A 24,933-nucleotide genomic window follows, 5' to 3' on the forward strand; every position below is an offset into this window, starting at 1 on the left:
AGTCAAATGTTTGTGCCAGGGCCTGATGTTTGGGGAGGCCTGTCCCTTTGTGAGGGGAGTCGGTTGTCATGGTCACAGCAGGAAAAACTCCCGCCTCGGTGAGATATTAACATTCCTTACTCTTGGAGAGAAGAGGGTGGGATTGTGTTTTACTTCAATTTTAGCAAGTGACCACATTATTAAGAAATGTTTTGCTCTAGTATGATATGAAATAATAGTAAATGAATCTTACCCAATTTAAATACCCAACACTTCTAAAAATAGATACTTTGGATTTACAGTATCCAATGGTTGATATAACATTGCCTACTTAAGAAAATATTATTATAGGAAAATTCGTCCTTTCCGACATAATCAAATTAACTTCATTTTGCTAATGTGTAATACAGGATTCCCATGAATTCACCTTATCCAACCTCAAAGAGACAGCAGAATCATTTCTTCACAATACTACAATTTACTTTTTTGTTATTGATAAAATACATACAAAGGTGATGTGGCTCAAGTTATGTCTACTCTATAAAAAGTATTTTATAAAAGACAAAACTTGCTTTTTAAAAAAAAAACAAACTTGCTTTTAAAGTGGAGATTATACAACCAATCACAGCAGTCATCAAAATGCCTTTCATTTACTCTCATTCAACTATGGAAGATGCGAAACATTTTAATTAAAAAAAATCTTCAAAGGTTGTTCATAGTTGTTGTTGTTCAGTTGCTCAGTCGTGTCTGACTCTGCCATCCCATGGACTGCAGCATGCCAGGCTTCCTTGTCCTTCACCATCTCCCAGAGCTTGCTCAAACTCATGTCCGTTGAATCAGTGATGCCATCCAACCATCTTATCCTCTGTCATCCCCTTTTCCTCCTGCCTTCTATCCTTCCCAGCATCAGGGTCTTTTCCAGTGAGTCAGCTCTTCACATCAGGTGGCCAAAGTACTGGAGCTTCAGTTTCAGCATCAGTCCTTCCAATGAATATGCAGGACTGATTTCCTTTAGGATTGATTGGCTGGATCTCCTTGCAGTCCAAGAGACTCTCAAGAGTCTTCTCCAATACCACAGTTCAAAAGTATCAATTCTTCAGCATGTCTCAGAAGGAAGTTGAAATAGGCGTTCCACAACTGGTTTATAAATAATTTCTAACAGACTAAAGATAATGAAAATAAGAAATATTTGGGGGGAATATATTAAAAATGTGCACCAGATGATGAAGAAGAGGAGGAGGAAGAAGACAATAACAGAACAGCTGCTAGACTTCTCGAGGGCCCACTGCATGCGGCCTCTTCTGGAACCCTGCTCCCATCAGCTTGTCCTACGCCCTCCCAACACCCACGTGGGCACTACTGATACGGCTTGTTCACAAAGAAGGAAATCAAGGCTGGGTTGGGTGCAGTGGACCCGACCCTGGAGCCCTCACCCACCAACAGGCACCTCTGCATGAGGTCACTGTGCGAAGTCAAAGAACACAGTCTTTCCATAGGAACCTTCTAAAAGCAGAAAAAAAAGAGCTTTCTTCTTTTAAAGGACCAAGATTTTAAAATTATTTCTGATTTTTAATTTTTTTCTAAAATATTTTCTACAGTTCTCTGCTTTCCTAGGTAGAGGGCATTGGCTGAGGAACACGGGGCTGGGCAGGGGAGCACATGTTGGGAGAGAAGTTTGTTTCATTCGCAAAAGCCCAACTATTTCTTTTTTTTTGCCCACCTGTTTCTTAACTCACCTTCACCAACATTCACCCTTTACTTGTCCCCCTCCCCCAAGAAACAAAAACAAAAATACTGGCTGGAAGCTTTACAAAAGGCTTTACAAAAAGCAAAGGGCACTCATCCTGGCTGCCCTCGGTGGGAGGATAAGCCCCTTCACAGAACAGTGCACCATATTCCTTAAGAGCTAGTGTTGTTCAGAGATATTTAAACCCGTTAGAGGGCGGGCCCCAGAGAGCTCAACTTGGGGGTGGAGGATGAACTCCAGGTAAATCAGCAAGTGCCCCAGGGATAGCAGCACAGTCCTCCCAGGACTCAGGAGAGAACCATGTGAACTTGCAAGGGGCACAAGCAAGAATCATCAAGTGAAAGCTACCGAGTCCCCTGACCACCCAGTGCAGGAAGAAAGGACCAGAGAGAATGCAGGAAGATGAGAAGGGGGCTTACAGGACAAGAGGTGTAGGGAAAGTAGGACTGTCTCTCCCACTCACACCTTTCCCCTGAGCGCTACCCTGAATGCTCCAGCCCTATCCCACAACCCTACTGACCCCCTCACTGGGAAAAGATCTCAGCAGCGGCGACCCTGTGTGTTGGCAAGTCACCTGCTGGGTCCAAACAGGATCTCATCTGAGGGGTATTCCAGGAGGACCCCAAACTTTCAGCTGTGTCAGGAGCTAACAAGACTCCCTCAGGACCAAGCCCACCATAGAGTGGAGGTAAAGCTGCACATTCTTGAGGGTTTTAAAGGAGTGGATGTACCTCAGTATCTCTTGGGAAGATTCTTTTACAATCCCCCTGCTATGTTTATACCCCAGACAAATTATACAAGAAAATCTTAGGATAGGACTTGGGCATCAGGTTTCCTAGACTATTCCTAGACTATCAGGTTCCCCTAGACTATTCTAACATGCAGCCAAAATTGAAGACTACTTTTTAAAGAAAGACATGACTCCTAAAACTTATAGGAACCTGTCCACTAGCCAATCTTATCATTTGTCCTGCCTCCACCTTCAGTTCTAGCAGTCTGTGCAGGCATATAAACTTATTCTCAAGTTTTACATGAAAATTGTAAAGTCAAACTACTGGAAGCACAATAGATTACAATTAAAGCTAAGAATGCAAAGCTAATCATTCTATATAGAAACGAGGGTAAATGAAGAAACTACCACATCTTGACCCAGCTGCATGACATTTCAAAACTCAAAACATAAAGAGAAAAATCTTAGACACTTTCAGAAAAGATATCTTTAAAATAATAAGAATCAGACTGACATAAGATTTCTTACTAGAATCAGCAGACACCAGAAAATAATGAGGCAATTACTCCAAAATTCTAAGGAAAAATATTTTGCACCTAGAATTCTATACACAGCTAAACAGTCAAATAAACATAGTACAAAATAAAGACATTTTCAAACATGTAAATACCCTGAATATTTTACCATCCACATACCAGATATGGAAAAACTACTTGAAGAAGTATTCCAGAGAAATGAAAAAGAAACACATTAAAAATAAAACAAAATAAAATAAAAAGCGAAGGGAAAAAACAAACAAACAATGACACATGCATATAAAGTAGAAGGGAATAAAGCAGAAGATTTTTAAAGACTCCATAGATCTTGACACCTGGGAATCCCCCAGTGTGTAGCATGGGGTTAGCAGCAGATTCATTTCGGTTCCTCTTCCAAGTCTAATCCACTAGGTGGTCTGCAGTGAAGAACAGTTACTTATTTAAAAAACCACTAGTGTTGTTTTTACAGGGTTTAAACTGTTGGAATCAACTTATTAATTAAGTATATAATACAACAAGACCTATAGAACAGAATGTAAAGATTATAAATGCTGACAATATAAATATATTATAGCAAACTAAAACTCTGAGGGAGGAAAAAAGAGAAAGGGAAGTGTGAAGTCTCTTCAGCGGGTTAAATGTTTCCTCTTTCACAGCAAGTATCAACTGATTCTGTGAGTTAAATAAATCTAGTAGGAACTAAAAAACACTGGTTGCTCCTAGGGTGTGGGGCTTTTACATTTCATTGCAGACTTTCCTATATGCCTAAATTTTTTTAAAAAACCACATTTTCTTTATTTAAAAAAAAATCTGCAATTAGTCAAAGCAGACATTTATTCATGAAAGTAAGTAAATGGTTTTCCTGCCATCTAAATGCAGGCTGGAAGCTAGTTTACTGGGGAGTTTGAAACAAAAGGGGGCTGAATTGTTCTATGCAGTCATTGCTCTTACGAAGCTACATTATCAAGCCCTAGACTGAGCCAGCAGACATGTAACTCACACAAGAAAACTACAAACCAATGTTCTCTATGTACACAGATGTAAAAATCCTTAAGAAAGCTGAACAATTTCATTGCATAAAAACACTATACTGTCACTGTTGATTAATTTTGGCACTGTAAGAGTGATTCATTATTAAAAAAAATACTAATGTAATTTACTACAATAAAAATGTTAGGAGGAAAAAAAAAACCAATCACCTTAACAGATATTTAAAAGACATTTAATTAAATTCTATACTCACACCTCATTTTCTGAAGGCTTACTAAAGTAGAGATATCAAGGTACCTGATAAAAGTATCTATCAGAAAGCAATTGTAAATATCATGCTTGTAACACGGAAACACTACAAACATTTCCACTAAGCCAGCACAATAAAAGGATTAGTTAATGTGATCCCACATTGTTCTTCTAGACTTCCTACCCCAATACTACTTATGAAAATAAAGAATAAATTAGAAATAAAGAAACAAAATTAAAATATTTATTCAGGATTAGACTGACTAACTAGAAAATCCAAGATAATGTGATAAACTGTTGGCATTGGATATGACAGGGAACCAAAGAAACTGGGAGTCTTCCCTCTCTACCCAAGTTGACATTAGAGGCAAAAGATCATAAGGCTCTGAACATCCAATTGAAAAACTGTAGGAACCTCAAGAGGAGACAGAAAGAGGTCGTACCCTGGTATGGAAGGAAACCCAACACCACAGTCCAGGGGCTTGCTTGGCAAGAACTTCTGGACTATGTTCTTTCCTCCACCTACTGCTGTGACTGCCACCCCCCCCCCCCCCCCCCCGTCCCTCCATCACTGTGAAGCACAAGAGCCGCAGAAGGAGGCAGCACAGGATGGGAGAAGCTGCTCCCACAAACACACAAGACCAGCCACCTAAGGCCTCCTCCTTCTCTTCTCCCCGTCCACTCTGAAAAGGAACAGAGGAAGATGGAAGGACGAACGGAAGGGAAGCAAAAGGGAGGAAGGCAAAAGCACACAGGCAGGTTACCTAAGAGACAAGCTCACCTGAATGGGGAAGGGCTCTGGGGGCAGAAGCAGGGATTAAAGGAAGGATAATAAAGCTTGTGATGAAATTTCTTCATCACAGGATTCACCAGCCAACACTCAAATGCACCAGATAAAGACATACAAGAGGTGTAAGAATTCACTGCCAACAGACCATCACTGCAAGAAATGTTTTAAAAAGTCCTTCAGGCAGAAGGAAAAGCAGATGGGCATCTGGCTCTATTCAAAGAAATGAAGAGCACTGAAAACCATAATTATATGAGTAAATGAGTAATTTTCTTTCTTATTTCAATCTCTTAAAAAGATGATTGCCTGTTTAAGTTAATACCAACATTTGTGGGGTCTACAGCACATGTAAAAGTAGAATGCATGACAACAGCCTCAAAAAAGGTAGGAAGGGAGAAATGGACATGCACTGTCCAGTTCTCACACTATACATGAAGTTCTACACACATTTGAGGGATTGAACTTGATGAGTTGTATATACTATAAACTCAAATCAACCATTTTTTGCTGTTTTCAGCAAAAAGGTGAACTGTAACTAATAAGCCAACAAAGAAGATGAAGTAGAACCATAAGGAATTTTGATTGGAGCTGGTATGATAGCATGCAGAGCTCCACAGCCGCTTGCCAGCAAAACTGGTGAAACTTATTTTTAAAAACCCAACCATTTACAGTCTCTGGAAATGGCCCTAAGGGCACCAAGAAAATGAAAAAAAAATTTTTTTTATTCAAGAAAATCTACTAAAACTCAGTAATAGTAATATCAAAAACCTCAGATATGCAGATGACACTACCCTTATGGCAGAAAGGGAAGAGGAACTAAAGGTTCCTCTTGATATCAAGGTCTTTGGTGCTCAGCCTTCTTTATGGTCCAACTCTCACATTCATGCATGACTACTGGAAAAACCATAGCTTTGACTAGATGGACTTTTGTTGGCAAAGTGATGTCTCTGCTTTTTAATACACTGTCTAGGTTTGTCATAGCTTTTGATAAAGGTAAAGGTACCTGTTGATAAAGGTAAAAGAGGAGAGTGAAAAAGCTGGCTTAAAACTCAACGTTCAAAGAACTAAGATCGTGGCATCCAGTCCCACCACTTGATGGCAAATAGACAGGGAAACAGTGACAAACTTTATTTTCTTGGGCTCCAAAATCCCAGTGGACAGTGACTTCAACCATGAAATTAAAAGACGCTTGCTCCTTGGAAGAAAAGCTATGACAAACCTAGACAGTGTATTAAAAAGTGTATTAAAAAGCTATGACAAACCTAGACAGTGTATTAAAAAGCAGAGACATCACTTTGCCAACAAAAGTCCATCTAGTCAAAGCTATGGTTTTTCCAGTAGTCATGCATGAATGTGAGAGTTGGACCATAAAGAAGGCTGAGCACCAAAGTCTTGATGCTTTTGAACTGTGGCACTAGAGAAGACTCTTGAGAGTCTCTTGAACTGCAAGGAGATCAAAACAGTCAATCCTAAAGGAAATCAACCCTGAATATTCACTGGAAGGACTGATGCTGAAGCTGAAGCTCCAATACTTTGACCACATGATGCAAAGAGCCGACTTATTGGAAAGGACCCTCAATCCTGGGAAAGATTGAAGGCAGGAAAAGAGGACGTTAGGGGATGAGATGATTGGATGGCATCACTGACGACAATGGACGTGGGTCTGAACAAACTCCAGGAGATGGTGAAAGACAGAGAAGTCTGGCTGCAGTCCACGCTACAGTCCATGGGGTCACAAAGAGTTGGACATAATTGAGTGACTGAACAACAACAAAATATTTGAGCTAAGATCTGCTCCTTCCCTCCCCCTAAGGAGGAAACCCACCCTAGACAGGTATAGCCAAAAATACAAGCTTCCCTCTTCTGCTTGGCCTCTCAAAAGCTGTTTTCCTGGAAGAGACAGGGCATCGACATTTCTCATCCTGACTCCAGGTACCTGCTGCTGAGGTTGAGGCCCAGGCAAGTGCAGTTTAAAAGTGGGGCTCCCTTTTCCCACCAGCCCCCACGCTGCATTGGATGCTCTACCTTGGGTGTAGTATCACCAAGAAAACTGGGGACCCAAATGCCCTTGCCCTGGCTTGTGGGGTAGGCGGTTCATATGAAGAGAGATAAGGGGTTGCTGCCCTTCCCCTACTTCACTTGCAATAGGGTGTGAAGTTTAAGCCCTGGGGTACACTCAAATCAGAAGTAAAGGCCGCCGGAAGAGGCAATTGATAGATTCATTGACCATACAGGTTAAGCTGTGGGATGACGAGTTTGTCAAACATAAACGGGTAAGAGACAGCTGGGACGAGCCCTCCCGGGGTCAGAACAAACTAAACACTGACCTCAAGAACTATTCCTTTGAAGGAGCTTGAATTCACTTGAATTATTTTTACACCCCTAGGTATAGCTGAAAACAGTAAAGCAGTCAGCAGTAAGCGGAGCTTGACAGCTGGGTGCGGTCAGGGAAAGAGAGGCCAGCCCACACCACTGCCCCCTCAGGATGACTGTGGGCACACCCGGCGCTGCATTCCTGAGACAGAGCTCTAGAGGTTTCACACTGCAGGCACAGGGGAGCGGACTTTACTGAAGCGATCCGAGCAGTCACTTTACAAGCAAACAAGTCAATAAGAGTAACAACCCTTAGACAGAGGGGAAACCAGTACCTGAGACATGTTATCGAATATGTCCAGTTTCTAACAAAATTAGACGTGAAGAAACAAGAACGCATGACCCAGACACCAAATAAGAAGAAGGCACAGAAGCTTCCAGTGAGAGCATCAGGTGTTTGATTTAACAAAGACCTCAAAGTAACCATTATAAATATGTTCAAAGACCTAATGTGCTGCACGTAGCTGTTTCAGTCATGTCCGACTCTCTGTGACCCTATGGACTGCAGGCCACCAGGCTCCTCTGTCCATAAGGATTCTCCAGGCAAGAATACTGGCGTGGGTTGCCATGCCTTCCTCCAGGGGATCTTCCCAACCCAGGGATCGAACCCAGGTCTCCCGCATCGCAGGTGGACTCTTTACTGTCTGGGCCACCACGGAAGCCTAAGAATACTGGAATGGGTAGTATATCCCTTTTCCAAGAGATCTTCTCAACCCAGAAATCAAACCAAGGTCTCCTGCACTGCAGGTGGATTCTTTACCAGCTGAGCTGCCAGGGAAGCCCCAAAATAAAAACACAGCATACCAAAACGTATAGGAGGCTGCAAAATCAGTGCTCAGAGGAAAATTTAAAGCTATAAATGTCTACATAAAAGAGATCTCAAATCAACAACCTAATTTTATACCTTAAGGAACTAGAAAAAGAAGAACAAACTAAACAAACAGCTAGCAGAAGGAAAGAAATAACAAAAGGATCAGAGCAGAGAAAAATGAAATAGAGAGTAAAAAAAAAAAAAAGTGAGACTCAATGAAACCAAAAGTTGGTTCTTTGAAAAGATCAACAACATTGACAAACCTTTAGGTACACTAAGAACAAAGATACTTCAAATTACTAAAATTAAAAATGAAAGTGGGGGGACTTCCCTGGCGGTCCAGTGGTTGACTCTGCACTTCCACTGCAGGGGGTGTGGGTTTGATCCCACAAGCTGTGAAGCATGGCCCCAAAAAAGTGTGCACATTACTACTAAACTTAACAGAAGCCTAAAAAGGTTATAATTGAATATTATGAACAACTACATGCCAACAAATTAGAAACTTAGATGAAAAATACAAATTTCTATAAACACACTACCAAAACTAACTCAAGAAGAAATAAAATATCTGAACAAACCTATAACAAAAACAGAGACTGAATCAGTAATTAAAATCCCCCAACAAAAAGGCTAGGATCAGATGGTTTCACTAATGAATTCTACAAAACATTTAGAGAATTAACAACAATCCTTCTCAAACTCGTCCAAAAATTAAAAAGAAAAAACAAAAACACTTCTTAACTCATTCTATGAAGCCAGCATTACTCTGATACTATAGCCAGACAGATACATCCAAAGAAAACTACATACCAATATCCCTTATGAATATCTTTATAGAACTCTTTAACAAAATACTAGCAAACTAAATCTAGCAGCATATTAGAAAGATTATACACCATGACCCAGTGGGATTTATTCCAGTAATGCAAGGATAGTTCATCATATGAAATCAATCAATGTTAATCTATTACTTTAATAGAATTGAAGGAAAAAAACCTATATGATCATCTAAACTGATACAGAAAAAAGGATGGACAAAATCTTCTTTCATGATTAAGAAAAACACAGTCAACAAACTAGCAATTGAAGGGAACTTCCTCAGCATGATTATAAATCAGTATTTATAAAAATCCACAGCTAACATTATACTCAAAGGTGAAACACCACAAGCTTTCCCCCTAAGATCAGGGTCAAGACAAGGATGTCTCCTCTCCCCACTCTTACTAAACACTGGAAGTTCTAGCTGGAGCAATTAGGCAGAAAAAGAAATAAACCGACCAATTGAAAGGAAGAAGTAAAACTATTTCAGTTGCAGATGACATGATCTTAAATATAGAAAATCCTAAAAATTCATACACAAAATAACTGCTAGAGCTAATAAACAAGTACAGCAAAGTTTCAGGATACAATATCAACATGCAAGAAAATCAGTTTCCCTTTACACTAATAATGAACAATCTGAGAAGGAAATTAAAAAGACAATTCCATTCACAAGATCAATGAAAAAACAAATGCTGAAGAATTAATTTAACCAAAGAGGTGAAATACTTGTACCGTGAAAATTACAAAGCATTGATAAAAGAAACCAAAGAAGACCTAAGGACAGATACTCTGTGTTCACGAACTGGAAGTCTTAACTACTGTTAAAGTGATAATACAAACCAAATAGATCTACAGATTCAGTGCCATCCCCCATCAAAATTCTAATGGTCCTTCTTAAAAACATGGAAAAACTGACCCTAAGGTTCACGGATGTGTGCATGCTTAGTCGCTTCAGTTGTGTGCAGTTCTTTGTGACACTATGGACTGTAGCCCACCAGGCTCCTCTGTCCATGGGATTCTCCAGGCAAGAATACTGGAGTGGGTTGTCATGCCCTCCTCTGGGGAATCTTCCTGACCCAGGGATCGAACTCATGTCTCCTGCATTGGCAGGTGAATTCTTCACCACCAGTGCCACCTGAGAAGCTCACCCAAAGTTCATATGAAATTGTAAAACAATTTTGAGAAAGGAAAACAAAGTTGAAAGACTCATACGTCCCAATATCAAAACCTACCACAAAGCTATAGTAATCAAAGCAGTGTGGTACTTACTGGCTTTAGAGTCCAAAAATGGCATTCATTTCCAGCAATAATTTTCAAAGAACTAAAGAGCCTCTTTAGTTGATGAAAGTGAAAGAGGAGAGTAAAAAATTGGCTTAAAACTCAACATTCAGAAAACTAAGATCATGGCATCTGGTCCCATCACTTCATGGCAAATAGATGGGGAAACAATGTAAACAGTGACAAACTTTATTTTGGGGAGCTTTAAAATCACTGCAGATGGTGACTGCAGCCATGAAATTTAAAAACGCTTGCTCCTTGGAAGAAAAGTTATGACCAACCTAGACAGCATATTAAAAAGCAAAGACATTACTTTGCCAACAAAGGTCCATCTAGTTAAGGCTACGGTTTTTCCAATAGTCATGCATGGATGTGAGAGTTGGGACACTAAAGAAAGCTAAGTGCTGAAAAAAAAAAAAAAGAAAAAAGCTGAGGGCTCAAGAATTGATGCTTTTGAACTGTGTATTGGAGAAGACTCTTGAGAGTCACTTGGACTACAAGGAGATCCAACCAGACAACCCTAAAGGAAATCAGTCCTGAATATTCATTAGAAGGACTGATGTTGAAGCTGAAACTCCAATATTTTGACCACCTGATGCAAAGAACTGACTCATTTGAAAAGACCCTGATGCTGGGAAAGATTGAAGACAGGAGGAGAAGGGAATGACAAAGGATGAGATGGTTGGATGGCATCACCGACTCAATGGACATGAGTTTGAGTAAGCTCCAGGAGTTGGTGAAGGACAGGAAAGCCTGGCATGCTGCAGTCCATGGGGTCACAGAGAGTCGGACATGACTGAGCAACTGAACTGAATTGATTTTCAAAAGGGTACCAAGACTTTCAATGAAGAAAGAATAGTCTGAAACAAATACTGTCAGAACAGCTCAACATCTACATGCAAAGGAAGGAAGTTATACTTACTTTACACTATATAAAGAATGAACTCAAAATGGAACAAACACCTATATAGAAAAGCTCAAATTATAAAATTCTTTGGAAAAAAAAAAGGAGTAAATCTTCATGACTTTGATTTGGCAACGATTTTTTAGATATGACACCAAAAGTACATGTAATGACAACAAAAATAAATTGGATTTCATCAAAATTATAACTTTTGTGCATCAAAGGATATTCTCAGAAGAGTGAGAAGATAATCCAAAGACAGCCCAACCCAAAGAAAATATCTGCAAATCACATATCTGATAAAACTCTAGTATCCAGAATATGTAAAGAACTTGCAGCTCAACAACAAAAAAGACAATCAAATTTTAAAATGCACAAATTTGAAAATGACTTGAATAGACATTTCTCCAAAGATGATATACAAATGGCCAACACAGGAACTGGAGGAATCAATCTGCCTGACCTCAGACTCTACTACAAAGCCACAGTCATCAAGACAGTATGGTACTGGCACAAAGACAGAAATATAGATCAATGGAACAGAATAGAAAGCCCAGAGATAAGTCCACGAACCTATGGTCACCTTATCTTCGACAAAGGAGGCAAGGATATACAATGGAAAAAAGATAACCTCTTTAACAAGTGGTGCTGGGAAAACTGGTCAACCACCTGTAAAAGAATGAAACTAGAACACTTTCTAACACCATACACAAAAATAAACTCAAAATGGATTAAAGATCTAAATGTAAGACCAGAAACTATAAGACTCCTAGAGGAGAACATAGGCAAAACACTCTCCGACATAAATCACAGCAGGATCCTCTATGACCCACATCCCAGAATTTCAGAAATAAAAGCAAAAATAAACAAATGGGACCTAATGAAACTTAAAAGCTTTTGCACAACAAAGGAAACTATAAGCAAGGTGAAAAGACAGCCCTCAGATTGGGAGAAAATAATAGCAAATGAAGCAACAGACAAAGGATTAATCTCAAAAATATACAAGCAACTCCTCCAGCTCAACTCCAGAAAAATAAATGACCCAATCAAAAAATGGGCCAAAGAACTCAACAGACATTTCTCCAAGGAAGACATACAGATGGCTAACAAACACATGAAAAGATGCTCAACATCACTCATTATCAGAGAAATGCAAATCAAAACCACAATGAGGTACCATTACACGCCAGTCAGGATGGCTGCTATCCAAAAGTCTACAAGCAATAAATGCTGGAGAGGGTGTGGAGAAAAGGGAACCCTCTTACACTGTTGGTGGGAATGCAAATTAATACAGCCACTATGGAAAACAGTGTGGAGATTTCTTAAAAAGCTGGAAATAGAACTGCCATATGACCCAGCAATCCCACTTCTGGGCATACACACCAAGGAAACCAGATCTGAAAGAGACACGTGCACCTCAATGTTCATCGCAGCACTGTTTATAATAGCCAGGACATGGAAGCAACCCAGATGCCCATCAGCAGACGAATGGATGAGGAAGCTGTGGTACATATACACCATGGAATACTACTCAGCCATTAAAAAGAATTCATTTGAGATGGATGAAACTGGAGCCCATTATACAGAGCGAAGTAAGCCAGAAAGATAAAGACCATTACAATATACTAACACATATATATGGACTTTAGAAAGATGGTAACGATAACCCTATATGCAAAACAGAAAAAGAGACTCAGATGTATGGAACAGACTTGTGGACTCTGGGAGAAGGAGAGGGTGGGATGTTTCAGGAGAACAGCATTGAAACATGTATATTATCTAGGGTGAAACGGATAACCAGCTCAGGTTGGGTACATGAGACAAGTGCTCGGGCCTGGTGCACTGGGAAGACCCAGAGGGATCGGGTGGAGAGGGAGGTGGGAGGGGGGACTGGGATGGGGAATACATGTAAATCCAGGGCTAATTCATATCAATGTATAACAAAAACTACTGTAATGATGTAAAGTAATTAGCCTCCAACTAATAAAAATTAAAACAAAAAAAACAAAAAAAAACAAATGGCCAACACAAACACAAAAAGAGGTTCCATATCATTAGTCAGAAGGGAAAAGCAAATCAAAACCACAATGAGATGAGAAACCATTTCATACCAATTAGAATGGCCATAACAAAAACAAACCCAGAAAATAAGAAGTGTTGGTGAGGATGTGGAGAAACTGGAGCCTTCATACATGGCCAGTGGCGCTGTAAAATGGTGCAGCCAATGTGGAAAATAGTCCGGCAGTTCCTCAATATGTTAAATCAAAGAATTACAATATGACCCAGCAATACAACGACAAGGTATATACCCAAAGAAACTGAAAACCTGTGTTCAAACAAAAATTTATACACAAATGTTTACACTAGCATGCTTCACAACAGTCTAAAAGTAGACCAACCCAAATGTGCCTCAACTAGTGAATGGATAAACAAAATGTGGTACATCTATACCATTAAACATTATTCTCTTGTAAAAAGGAATGAAGTACTTATGCCTCAACATGAACCTTAAAAACACTGAAAAATGAAAGAAACCAGTCACAAAAATAACACATATTATATGATTCAGCTGATCTGAAGTGTCCAAAATAGGCAACTCTATAGACAGAAAGTAAATCAGTGGTTGCATAGAACTGGGAGGAATAGGGCATGGAGAGTGACAACTGGAGGATGCAGGATTCCTTTCTGAGGTGATGAAAATGCTCTAAAATTGACTGTGGTGGTGGTTGCACACATCTGTGAACCTACCTAAAAACAACTTGATTATATATTTTGATGGATGACTTATGTGGTATATAAATTATATTTCAATAACACTGCTATAAAAGATATTTGATTAACCCAAACAAAGGCAGAAAAAGAGAAAAATGGAGTGAAGAACAAAATTATTATTACTAACAAAATAATAGCAAGAAGAGAGACTCAGATCTAACCATATCAATAATCACATTACATGTATCTAATGTAAACATCCCAGTTAAAAGGCAGAGATTGTCAGACTGGATTTAAAAAGCATTATCATATGCTGTCTACGTGTGCGTGCATGCTAAGTCGCTTCAGTCATGCCCGACTCTTTGTGACCCTATGGACTGTAGCCTTCCAGGCTCCTCTGGCCATGGGATTCTCCAGGCAAGAATACTGGAGTGCATTGCCATGCCCTCCACTAGGGGATCTTCCTGACCCAGGGATTGAACTCATGGCTCTTAAATCTCCTGCATTGGCAGGCAGATTCTTTACCACTAGCGCCAACTGGGAAGCCCCTACAAGAATCTATAATGGCACCCTTTAAATATAAAGACAGGAGTGGGTTAAGAGAAAAAATGATGGAAAAGATACACTATGCTAACACTAGTCAAAATAAAGCCAGAGCAGTTAAATTAATTTCAAAAAACGTACATTTCAGAGCAAAGAATATTATCAGAGATTAGGAGAGTTATTCATAATGATGAAGGGGTCAATTCTTCGCAGCAGTCTCAAATTTTAACAGAGTAAAATTTAAAATACATAAAGCCAAAAATGATAGAACAGCAAGAAAGAATAATAAATCTACAATTAGAGTTGGAGATTTCAATACCCCCTCTCAGTAACTGATAAAACAAGCAGACCTTGCATCAGCAAGGATACAGAAGATTTAAACAAGATTGTGTTCAACTGGATTTGCCTTTACAGAAAACTCCACCCAACACCAGCAAACACACAACCTTGTCAAGTGCACACAGAGCATTTGCCGAGATAGGCCTTATCCTGGACTGCAAAGTAAATCTTACTAAACTTAAAAGATTCACATCAAAAAAAGTATGTTCTCTTACATCAGAGGAATTAAAATAAGAAATAAATAATATAAAGATATCTGGAAAATCCCTCAAATATTTGGAAACTAAATACTCTACTTCAAATAATCCATAAATCAAATAAAAAATCAAAGGGGGATATTAGAAGGTATTTTGCAGCTGAATGAAAATTAAAACACAACATATCAGAATTTGTGAGATGCTAATGCGATACTTAGGGGACAGTTTATATCACTAGATGCCTGTTTAGGAAAATGAGAAAGGTCTCAAACCAGTGATCTCAGCTTTCACCTTGAGATTTATAAAAAGAATAAATTAAACCCAAAGTAAGCAGAGAAGAAAATAATGCAATTCAGAGTGGAAATAGAAAACAGACAAAAATAGGAAAAAGAAAAACAATATAAACAATCAATGAAACCAAAAGCTGATTCTTTAAGAAGACTGTTTTTTAAATGGACAAAAACAAATCTAATGTCACAAGAAAAGAATTTTCAGAATTAGAGGGGCCTTCCCTGGTGGTCCAGGGCTTCCTGGTGGCTCAGATGGTAAAGAATCCCCCCGCAATGTGGGAGACCTGGGTTCAATCCCTGGGTTGGGAAGATCCTTTGGAGAAGGGAATGGCTACCCACTCTAGTATTCTTGCCTGGAGAACTCCATGAACAGAAGAACTTGGTGGGCTTGAGGTCGAAAAGAGTTGGAGGCAACTGAGCAACTTTCACTTTTTTTCCCTGATGGTTCAGTGGTTAAGAATCTGCCTAGAAATGCAGGGGACACTGGTTTGATCCCTGGTCTGGGAAGATCCCACATGCCAAGGGGCAACTAAGTCCATGGGCCACAACTACTGAGCCCATGCTTTAAGGCCCACAGACCACAGTTACTAAAGCCAGTGTGCTCAGAGCCCACACTCCACAAGTGAAGCCTCCACAGTGAGAAGCTGGGGCACCGCAAAGAGCAGCCCCTGCTGGTCACAACTAGAGAAAGTCCACACACAGCAATGAAGACCCCGTACAGCCAAAAATAAAATAAAATTTTAAAAAAGAATTAGAAATGATCAATAATGACCAATCACACCAGGAATAAAAACACTTAAGGGCTTTCTGTTAGGCTAAATAAGTAAAGAACGAGCAGGGGTTCAATACGATGTGGCAGAGTGGATGGGAAGGGAGTATGGGGGAGAAGGGATATATGTATGTGTATGGCTGAGTCCCTTCACTGTTCACCTGAAAGTACCTCAACATTGTTAATTGGCTATACCCCAATACAAAATAAAAAGTAAAAAAAAAGAATGAGCAGAGGTCGTACACAAATCCCCACTGAAGCAGAAGAAAGCCCAGGCCTACCAGGTCCTTAGTAAGTGGTATACTCCAATATTACTTAGCATACTTCTCACCAAGATTTGAACAACAGGAAACTATTTAAGTACATAAGTTGATAAGAATAATAAACTAAACACGGTTACTGACCTCCTCGGGGAGAAGGAGAATCATGCCCTCCAATGACCACGAGGATGCCGGAACCTTCGAGCTTCTTTTTCCATTTTTCGATGATAGTCATGGACTTGTCCTGAAAGTATGAGGAGGTTGGCAGGTCAGGAAACTTTCCTCCAAACGGTCAGAGGTGACTTACACTAAGGCTAAATGACCAACAGGAAGTCTGTAAATACCTTACTGGCATCATTAAAAATGGAGAGCTCCATGGAGCCTTCAAAGTCTTGCTGCAAAACCGACCCCAAGCATTCGTCTAACCACGGTTCAGCGTCATGGACCGGGAGGATAACAGACTGGAATTCAAAACAAATGAATTGAGAAACAAGTGTGGAAACTTAATTCCCTTTCCAAGACTCTAATTTACTTCCCCATTACCATCTGCACAATGCTCATTTTCAAAGCTCAAGGCATGACTTACAGAACAACCCAGAATAAGGATTCCAGGGAGAGGACGACCTGACAAACAAAAGGTGCCTACGTCTCCTCTCAAGATTTGTTGCCTTAGATTTCCCTGAATTGGTCTTTTTGATTGCTTTTAAAAAGGAAACAAAATCTGAAAGGCATCAAAAATGTTCCCAATTCAATGGCAAATTCATGTGGTTCCCAATCAGTGGTCAGAAACATCATCATTTTGGTTGAAACAAGCATCTGTGTATCTTTGAACCCACTCATGAAATAAGCATTTTCAGTAAACCATGATGTTAGAGCAACTGCAACAAAGAAACCCTTTTAAGCACCCCCCCTGCACTTCAGTATTCTTGCCTGAAGAATTCCATGGACAGAGGAGCCAAGAGCTACAGTCCCTGGGGTCCCAGAGAGTCAGACTCGACTAATACACACATACTTTCTTTAACAACGTATGGGGACAGGGTTGGGAAAAAGGGAGGTAACCTCCCTCCAGCTCTCTCTCCCTTGCTCTATCAGTTTAGGACACTTCGGCACTGTCCTCTTCTCATAGGGCCCACATAAAACAAACATTTCTGAAGTGTTATAAAGTAAAAACAGTGAAACCTGAGTGCCAACAAAACAACTGATTACAGGATTTGTCTTCTGCATACTGCCACATTAAGCAATACAGACTTTGGGTACGAAAATAGAAGTTACAGTCAGTCCTCACTCTTTTGAGTTTTTACCTTAAAGAAGAGTGGAAATATTCTTAAACTAGACAACAGAAACAGGTCATCCAAGTGAGTGTGTACATATGCATGTATGAGCACATATGTGCAAATACATCTATACAAAACATAGACAGGATTTTTAAATGCTAAATCTGAATATGGTTATGAAAAGCTCATAGATACAAGTACCGAAAATACAGTTCCGTCAAGGCAAGTTCTTTACTCTGAAGATCTAATTCAACAGTGCTATCCCTTCCTAGATTTATGTTATCCACAAAACTATCTCCCTAACTTACATACATACTTTGGAATTATTTTTTAAAGGAAAAAAGGAGAGAATATTTTTACTGTTCTCAAGATCTACAATACAAAACATAATGTGAATTTCTGCCAAAGATGAGCCTAGATTACTCTGTCCACACGCTTGCTGGTGCTTAAACGTTTATTTGGGCGGAGATCCTCACAGGCTGCCCAAGAGAAGAGGTGGTGGTAGTGTGTGAAACGGAGACCCGGGACGACGGAGGGGAGAAGGATGGAGGGATGGAGCAGGGCGGAGAAGAGGAGGATGGAGGGAAGAGGGATGGAGGTGAAAAGAGAGGAGAAGGGGCGGAGAGCAGAGGGATGGAGGTGAGGGGGGCCGAGGGGTGAAGTGAGGAGCGGATGAGAAAGTGAGTCTGACAGACTGGGACCTGAACTGGAGCAGAGAGGCGGGGAGGGCCGGGGAGGGGCGGGGCGCCCCCACACAGACTCCGCCAGCCGGGCACCTACCACTTGGGCGGGGGCGCTAGTCGGGCCGATCTCCCCGGCGGCTGGGTACCCCCTGGCCTGCATGGCGCGCACTCCTCGGGCTGCCCCGCCCACCTCGGGCTACAGCGCCTGCGCGGGCGGCTCGCCGGGAGGCGGGACCGAGGCCGAGCGCCTCCGATTGGCTCAGAGGGACGTCGATCAAGCGGGGACCCGCAGGCAGTGGAGAGGCGCGGCCTAGAGGGGCAGGAGGTCTCCCGAGAGAGCTGGTCAGCTCCTCTGTCCTCAGGGACGCTTGTGTTACTGGAGTGCACGGGTCGTGCAGGAGGTGGGGTCGGTGGGAAGACTATGCGCCGTCTGACATGGAAAGGCTCTGTGTGAAAAGCAGGTGACTGCTCCCCTGCTCGGGGGACGGGGCGCCTGAGCGGCGCCCGAGTGCACCGGCTGTCACGCGGGCGTCCCTACCCATCGGATCAGTGAGCACAACTTCATAGCCTTCACCACCCAAACTAACGTGGAATGCAAATCATTCGACAGACCAGTAATTATGACAAAGCCGAACTGCTGTTTCATGTCTTGCAAGCATTACTTCAAATGTCATTGTTCCTTCAATTGCATCAATGTTTTCAAAGCCTGTTGTAAAAATTGGAACGCTTAGGCCAGATGAGTGAAAAATCCACCCTTATCTATAATGGGACAAAAGCAATCTGAGGATTTGTTTCCAAGGACCTGGTGTGCTCCAAGGGTTGGTATGTTAGGAATAGTTCCATTTTAAGGGACCCGGTAAAAAAGTCACATTGTAACTTCCAGATCGTGCTGTGGGCTTTGGAGCTCGACTGCCTCAGTAATCAGTGGGAGGAAGAGATAAGGGGTCCCCACGGCGTCTGGCACCTCCACTCCACAGCACACGCTATCAGAATTGGGCTTGGCTGCCCCTGTCTTGCTTCCTGTACATACATCTCCTGCTGCCAGAAGTTTGCTTTTCACTGCCTTCCCCCTAATAAAAATTTGGCTAGAGTCTGCTTTTTGCAAACATTCAGAGTGCCAAGAGGCACTTCAAAAGTGCGGGATTTGGCTGGGGATGGGGGTGGGGTGACGGGGGTGACGTTGAGATTCTTCTCCTCATGGTAGGAAGTTTCTCAACAGAGGGGCCAGGCTATGAGGCCTGACACACCAACCCACCCCGTCCCCCTCCACCGCGAGGGACATGAACATAGGGTAGGATGAGGAGGTAACAAAGTCATGGGCCTCTGGAGAGGAAGTGATGCAGGTCTCCCAAAGCTCTTGGCTCACCCCATGAGTGACAGTTTTCTTTATTTTTAAATGTTGTTTCTGCAGACTGGTGGCGAATCCTGGTTATATTCAGAAAACCCAGTGCCAACTGCCAGGGCCTCCAACATTTAAAAGCCCTCTTGCGATGTGGGCGTAGGCGGCAAAGATGGGCTTAGGTCTGGGCTTGACCACACTGGACCCAGAGTCAGAATGTGTCTGCCCTGGGCGGGCCTATGAAGAGTGAAGTCAAGCTTTAAAGCCAGCCGCTGGATGTTTCCCTACAGCCCACACTGCAAGACCACCAAGCAAGCGTCCTGTCCGAGTTTCCTGAGGGGAGAGACCCCAACAGTGCTCTCCAGCTGGACCTCTGCTGGGCGGTAATACTGCTGGGAGGTCAGGAACTGCCTGACCATGGAGGCAGTGCACTTGAATGGGTGAAGACAGGCTGCCTGTGGTGGCCAGAGTGCCCTGATAATGAATCCATTCACAAGGGAGCAGCCGGCTGTGTGACTGTGTCGTGTACACCAGTGTCCTGTCTGCTTCTTCTCATTTTTTTTTTTAATGACTAGTTGATTAGTTGAGACTCACTGTATTGAGTTAAGAAACTGAAGCTGGACTTTTTACCAGCTGTGGAAAGTAATGAGGTTCCCATCACAGGAAGCATTCAACTAACAGTTGGGCAAACATTTGGTATGGATTTGACAGGAGCATTCAAGTATCACATAGAACGTTTGCGTGTCCTGGATGTCAACCCCCTTAGCCTGAGTTGGGCTTTTGTTCCCAGGAAGTTGGAGCCGGGGAGTAAGGCAGGGGAGGAGAGAGTCCAGGACCAGCATGCTGTGTTGCCCCATCATGGACATTGGAGCTGAGCCCCCAGACCTTCCCAGAGACCTGGAGAGCTGACCACCTGAACGAGAGGGAAGGAAACCTTACCTCTGCTACACTTCCGGGTGGTGACTTCGGGATCCCACAGGTGGCCCTCAGCACTGGCGTGCATAGCACACCGTAGGCCAGGTGAGACCTGCCCAGAACTGTGTGCAGTGGCTGGACTTGAATCAGGACCAGGAATGTGGGAAGGTTGGAGCAAGGGGCCAGAGGAGCCTGATGTGCGATCAGGAAGGCAGATGGAAACTCAAAACAGCATCCCCTGTTGTACAGTTAGCACATGTGGATCCTTCTGGAGTGATTTTAGCAACTGCTCTTCAAATCTGGGATGACGCACAGGTGGGCGCCAGGTGCCTGCGGGAGCTATGTGCACAGCCAGGGCGCTAGTGCCCGAGGCCCTTGGGTATTCAGTCAAAGGCCAGGAGAGGCCAACCAGACATCTTCCTCCTACATATTAACAGGAAAATGTCATGTGTGAGAGCAGGGGCTTGGATAAATTCACATCTGCTAGAACTTGGCGGAAGAGTGGGGACACCAGAGGCTTTAGGGGCCACCTGCCAGTGCTGCTGGTGTCCCTGTCAAGGCCAGGGCCAGGCTGTCAGTGAGGAGACCACCCCAGAAGTGGGGTGCCTCAGAAGTGGGGTGCACCGTGGGGCTGGATTCAGCAGTGCCTGTGTGTGTGCTCAGTCACTCAGTCATGTCCAACTGTGTGCGACATGTGTCTCCTCTGTCCGTGGGATTCTCCAGGCAAGCACACTGGAGCGGGTTGCTATTTCCTCCTCCAAGGGATCTTCTCAACCCAGGGATTGAACCCGCATCTCCTTCATCTCCTGCATTGTCAGGTGGATCCTTTACCGCTGAGCCACCTGGGAAGTCCAGGTCCAGCAGTGAGTTTCCCCTTTTAAGGGGCAGAGTGAGAGTTTGCAGGATGCAAAGAGGGAAATGTTAGCCATCCCTCCCCATAAGGAACTGTCTGTCCCCTCAGCCTACAGCTGGGCCTCCTGCCTGCTAGGGCTGGCTCCACACCGGGGTGCTGCCCACACACAGATCATCAGGCCTAAGAGGTAGGCAGGACCCTGACCTTGATGAGGGAACAGGGTCACCAGGTCACCCAGTAGCCTCCAAGGAATCGGTGGCCTGTATGTGAACTGACGACAGCATCGCCAGGCCTTCAGTGCTGCCTCCCTGAACCCCCTCGAGACCTGAGGTTGGATCTCAGAACTTCCTTAACTGGCCTTTGTTGGGAGATACTCCTGCATGGGTGTCCCGAGCTCCTCCGCACTCAGCTGGGTGCCCTGGTTACCTGGGCTTTTCCTGAGCAGCCTTGCGGAATGAGGTCATGGTGCCCTTCAGGAGGAAGAACAGGCTTGCTTGCTGCCTCTAGCTTATTCCCCCTGCACATCAGTGTCCATCAGGGCCCCACTGCGTCACCCCCAGGAGAATGGAGGCTCCAGGAACACCCCCTACACACACACACAGTAATCTTGACCCTGACCACTGCTTTTCCTGCAAGTAATAATCTCCTTTGGGGGCTTCCCCAGGTGGCTCAGTAGTAAAGAATCCACCTGCCAATGGAAGAGACACCAGTTCAATCCCTGGGTCAGGAAGATCCCCTGGAGGAGGAAATGGCAACCCACTCCAGTATTTTTGCCTGGAAAATCCCATGGACAGAGGAGCGTGGCAGGCTACAGTCCCTGGGATCACAAAGAGTTGGACATGACTGAGCACACATGTACACACACACAATATGCACAGGAGCCTGTATTTTCAGTCAGCACCTAAAGAATGTGACCAGCTGGCCATCCCATTAGCTTGAAGTGGAGGGAAAGCTCTGACTCCTTCACGGTTCTGGGCAGCGCCCCACCATCACAACCCCCTCCTCCCTTCCAGGGACCTGCCCTGGACCCACCAGCTTGAGGAGTCCCGGGCGATGAAAGGCAGGGAGGAAAATCAGTGCACAAAACCCCAGCATGATGGGGCAAGTACCAACACTGACAGACTTTTATCTTTTCTCAATTTCGGCCTCCCCCATGGCTCACTTCCTCAGAGACCCCACCGCCCCCCCGGCCCATCTGCGTGGGTCCTTGCGCTAAGTGCTCGCTGCACTGTCTCCCCCTAAGCTGCCGCCTTGGTGGGGGCAGGGACCGTCTTTTTGTCTACTGCCAGCTCTCTGCGGCTGGCAGAGGCCAGCAGCCACGTGAGCCGGCTGCCGATGCAGGGCCAGGATGGGAGGCTGGGAAATGGGGGAGCTGGTTCCCAAGAGCGAGCCCCTGACTGGCTCTGCACATCTGCATCCAGGGCACCTCAGCCTGCAGCCTGGTGAAGCAGAGGTGGGGGGGCTTCCCCGGGCAGAGCGCACGGCCCTGCTCCCCCGTCACCCTTGTCCCTGAAATCCCCAAGTTGATTCACTCGCTCTGGGAAGCTAGGTCCGTGAAAACACTTCTCAGCTGTTCACTGGGGCCTCTGTCTCAGAACAAGACGGCATAGGGTACCTGACCAGGAATGAAGGAAGGAAGGAAAGAATGAATGAATGCATGCAGGACAGGCTACCCATAACAAAGTCTAGAAAATGAGATGGTGCCTACACTAGATCTAGTTAGAGTTCTGTGCTGTGTTAGGTTGCTTCAGTCATGTCTGACTCTCTGTGACCCTATGGACTATAGCCCCTCAGGCTCCGCTGTCCGTGGAATTCTCCAGGCAAGAATATTGGACTGGGTTTCCATGCCCTTCTCCAGGGGATCTTCCCGAAACAGGGATTGAACCCGAGCCTCTTATGTCTCCTACATTGGCAGGCAGGTTCTTTACCACAAGTGCCACTGGGGGAGCCCAGTTAGAGTCCTAATAATGTTATCGAATAACTCAAAATTTCACATGGTCGGTGTAGAAATTGCCTAACCCCAGGTATATTCTTTGGCCAGCTGATGCAAAGAGCTGACTCATTGGAAAAGACCCTGATGCTGGGAAAGACTGAAGGCAGGAGAAGGGGATGACAGAGGATGAGATGGCTGGACGGCATCACTGACTCAATGAACCTGAGTTTGAGCAAGCTCCAGGAGATGGTGAGGGACAGGGAAGCCTGGAGTGCTGCAGTCCATGGGGTCACAAAGAGTTAGACACAACTTAGTGACTGAACAAGGTATAGTCTGTCTGGATAAACTGCTGGTTATTTTGATTAGTGTGGTCAGTAAAGTCAGCTGATAACTCAGGCTCTCCTGGAATTCACATGGTCCAATTCCAAGGCTCTGGGTGGGGCTACAAGCCTTCCCTTCTTGTAGCCACATCCAACCTCTTAACAGTCCCACAGTGTTTTTGTCCTGGCTTCTCTTAGAACTGGACTGTTTGACAACCCTGGGCTCATGTCATCCCCTGCTGGAACCCACATTGAGAGCTGGGCGGGGGTTCTTCTCTCGCATGTCCTGCCCAGGCCCTACTGCCCAGGACAAGTGAGTAGACCATCACGCTGCAGTTTGTGAGGACCCCTCCCCCAGTCGAGCCCTCTCACTGGTCACCGATGTCTGTGACTTATTTGCCTTTCCCAAGCAGGGAGATCTCTCTGTAAGGGCACTTGGCATCACTTCTGTACATACTGTAAAGTTCTAAAATGGATAGAGCCCTAATCAAATGGGAGCACTTAATTAAAAAAAAAAACCACTTAAATGCAAGAGTATTTTAAAGCAATACTTGTCTCTTGAGGCCATGTCTGGCATTTCTGCACTGCCCATGTGTCTATCAGCATGACTGTTGAGCTTCCTGAACTAATGATACGGAAAAACAAGAAATAATAACCAGCAACACCGAGCATTGCCAAACTTCGGAAGGAAGGAGCATTGGCCCCAGAACACTGACTCTTTCCAGTCTGTCCCAGTCTAATGATTAGTGTTCCAACTAGCGATTCAACAAATCCCAAGTTGGCAACCAGCCTGCCGAGAGATCTCCATCAGTTCTCTGCCGGCCCACAGCCGACTGGCTGAAAGGTGAGTCAGGGTTTCCTCCTGAGAAGATCTATAAGTATACAGAGATCTAGTAAATGCAATGAGAGGCACTGCTGATAAACTGTGCTGATGCTCATGAATTGTAGGTTTCCTGGCACGAGGATCCGGATGCTGACTGGACTGGTGAGTCTTGGTGACTTGCAGGAGGCCAAGAAAGAGGAAGCGAAAGGGGTCTTCATGGAGAACTATGCAGGGCCCAAACCACAAAGCCATGAACAGGTAGAGTTTTTGGCCTCAACCCTCAGCTGGCAGGGCTTCCCAGGTGGCGCTAGTGGTAAACAACCAGCCTGCCAATGCAGGAGACGTAAGAGACATAGGTTTGAGCCCTGGGTGGGGAAGATCCCCTGGAGGAAGAAATGACAACCCACTCCAGTATTCTTGCCTGGAGAATCTCATGGACAGAGGGACCCAGCAGGCTACTACAGTCCATGGGGTCAC

At 43.8% G+C, this 24,933-nt stretch overlaps 1 protein-coding gene across 8 annotated transcripts in view; it reads right to left on the reverse strand.

The window, feature by feature from the left end:
- B3GNTL1 (UDP-GlcNAc:betaGal beta-1,3-N-acetylglucosaminyltransferase like 1) overlaps positions 1-18,453 on the reverse strand; it is a 128,128-nt gene extending 109,675 nt beyond the window's left edge. For 6 of the 8 annotated variants that reach the window (XR_011492411.1, XM_070479755.1, XM_020907285.2 and 3 more), the window contains exons 1-3: positions 18,371-18,453; positions 16,661-16,777; positions 16,461-16,560 (exon numbers count right to left, since the gene is read on the reverse strand). Coding sequence is in view for 7 of the 8 variants with exons in the window: in XM_070479755.1 (XP_070335856.1) it covers positions 16,461-16,560; positions 16,661-16,777; positions 18,371-18,433 (280 nt within the window). In the remaining variant the exon portion in view is untranslated. Of the gene's footprint in view, positions 1-16,460; positions 16,561-16,660; positions 16,778-18,370 lie in introns of those variants that run through there. The other 2 variants (XM_070479756.1, XM_070479757.1) reach the window with 2 other exon arrangements.
- Positions 18,454-24,933: the final 6,480 nt, after the last annotated feature.

The sequence above is a fragment of the Odocoileus virginianus genome, chromosome 17 (genome assembly GCF_023699985.2).
Source record: "Odocoileus virginianus isolate 20LAN1187 ecotype Illinois chromosome 17, Ovbor_1.2, whole genome shotgun sequence".
Taxonomy (NCBI): Eukaryota; Metazoa; Chordata; class Mammalia; order Artiodactyla; family Cervidae; genus Odocoileus; species Odocoileus virginianus.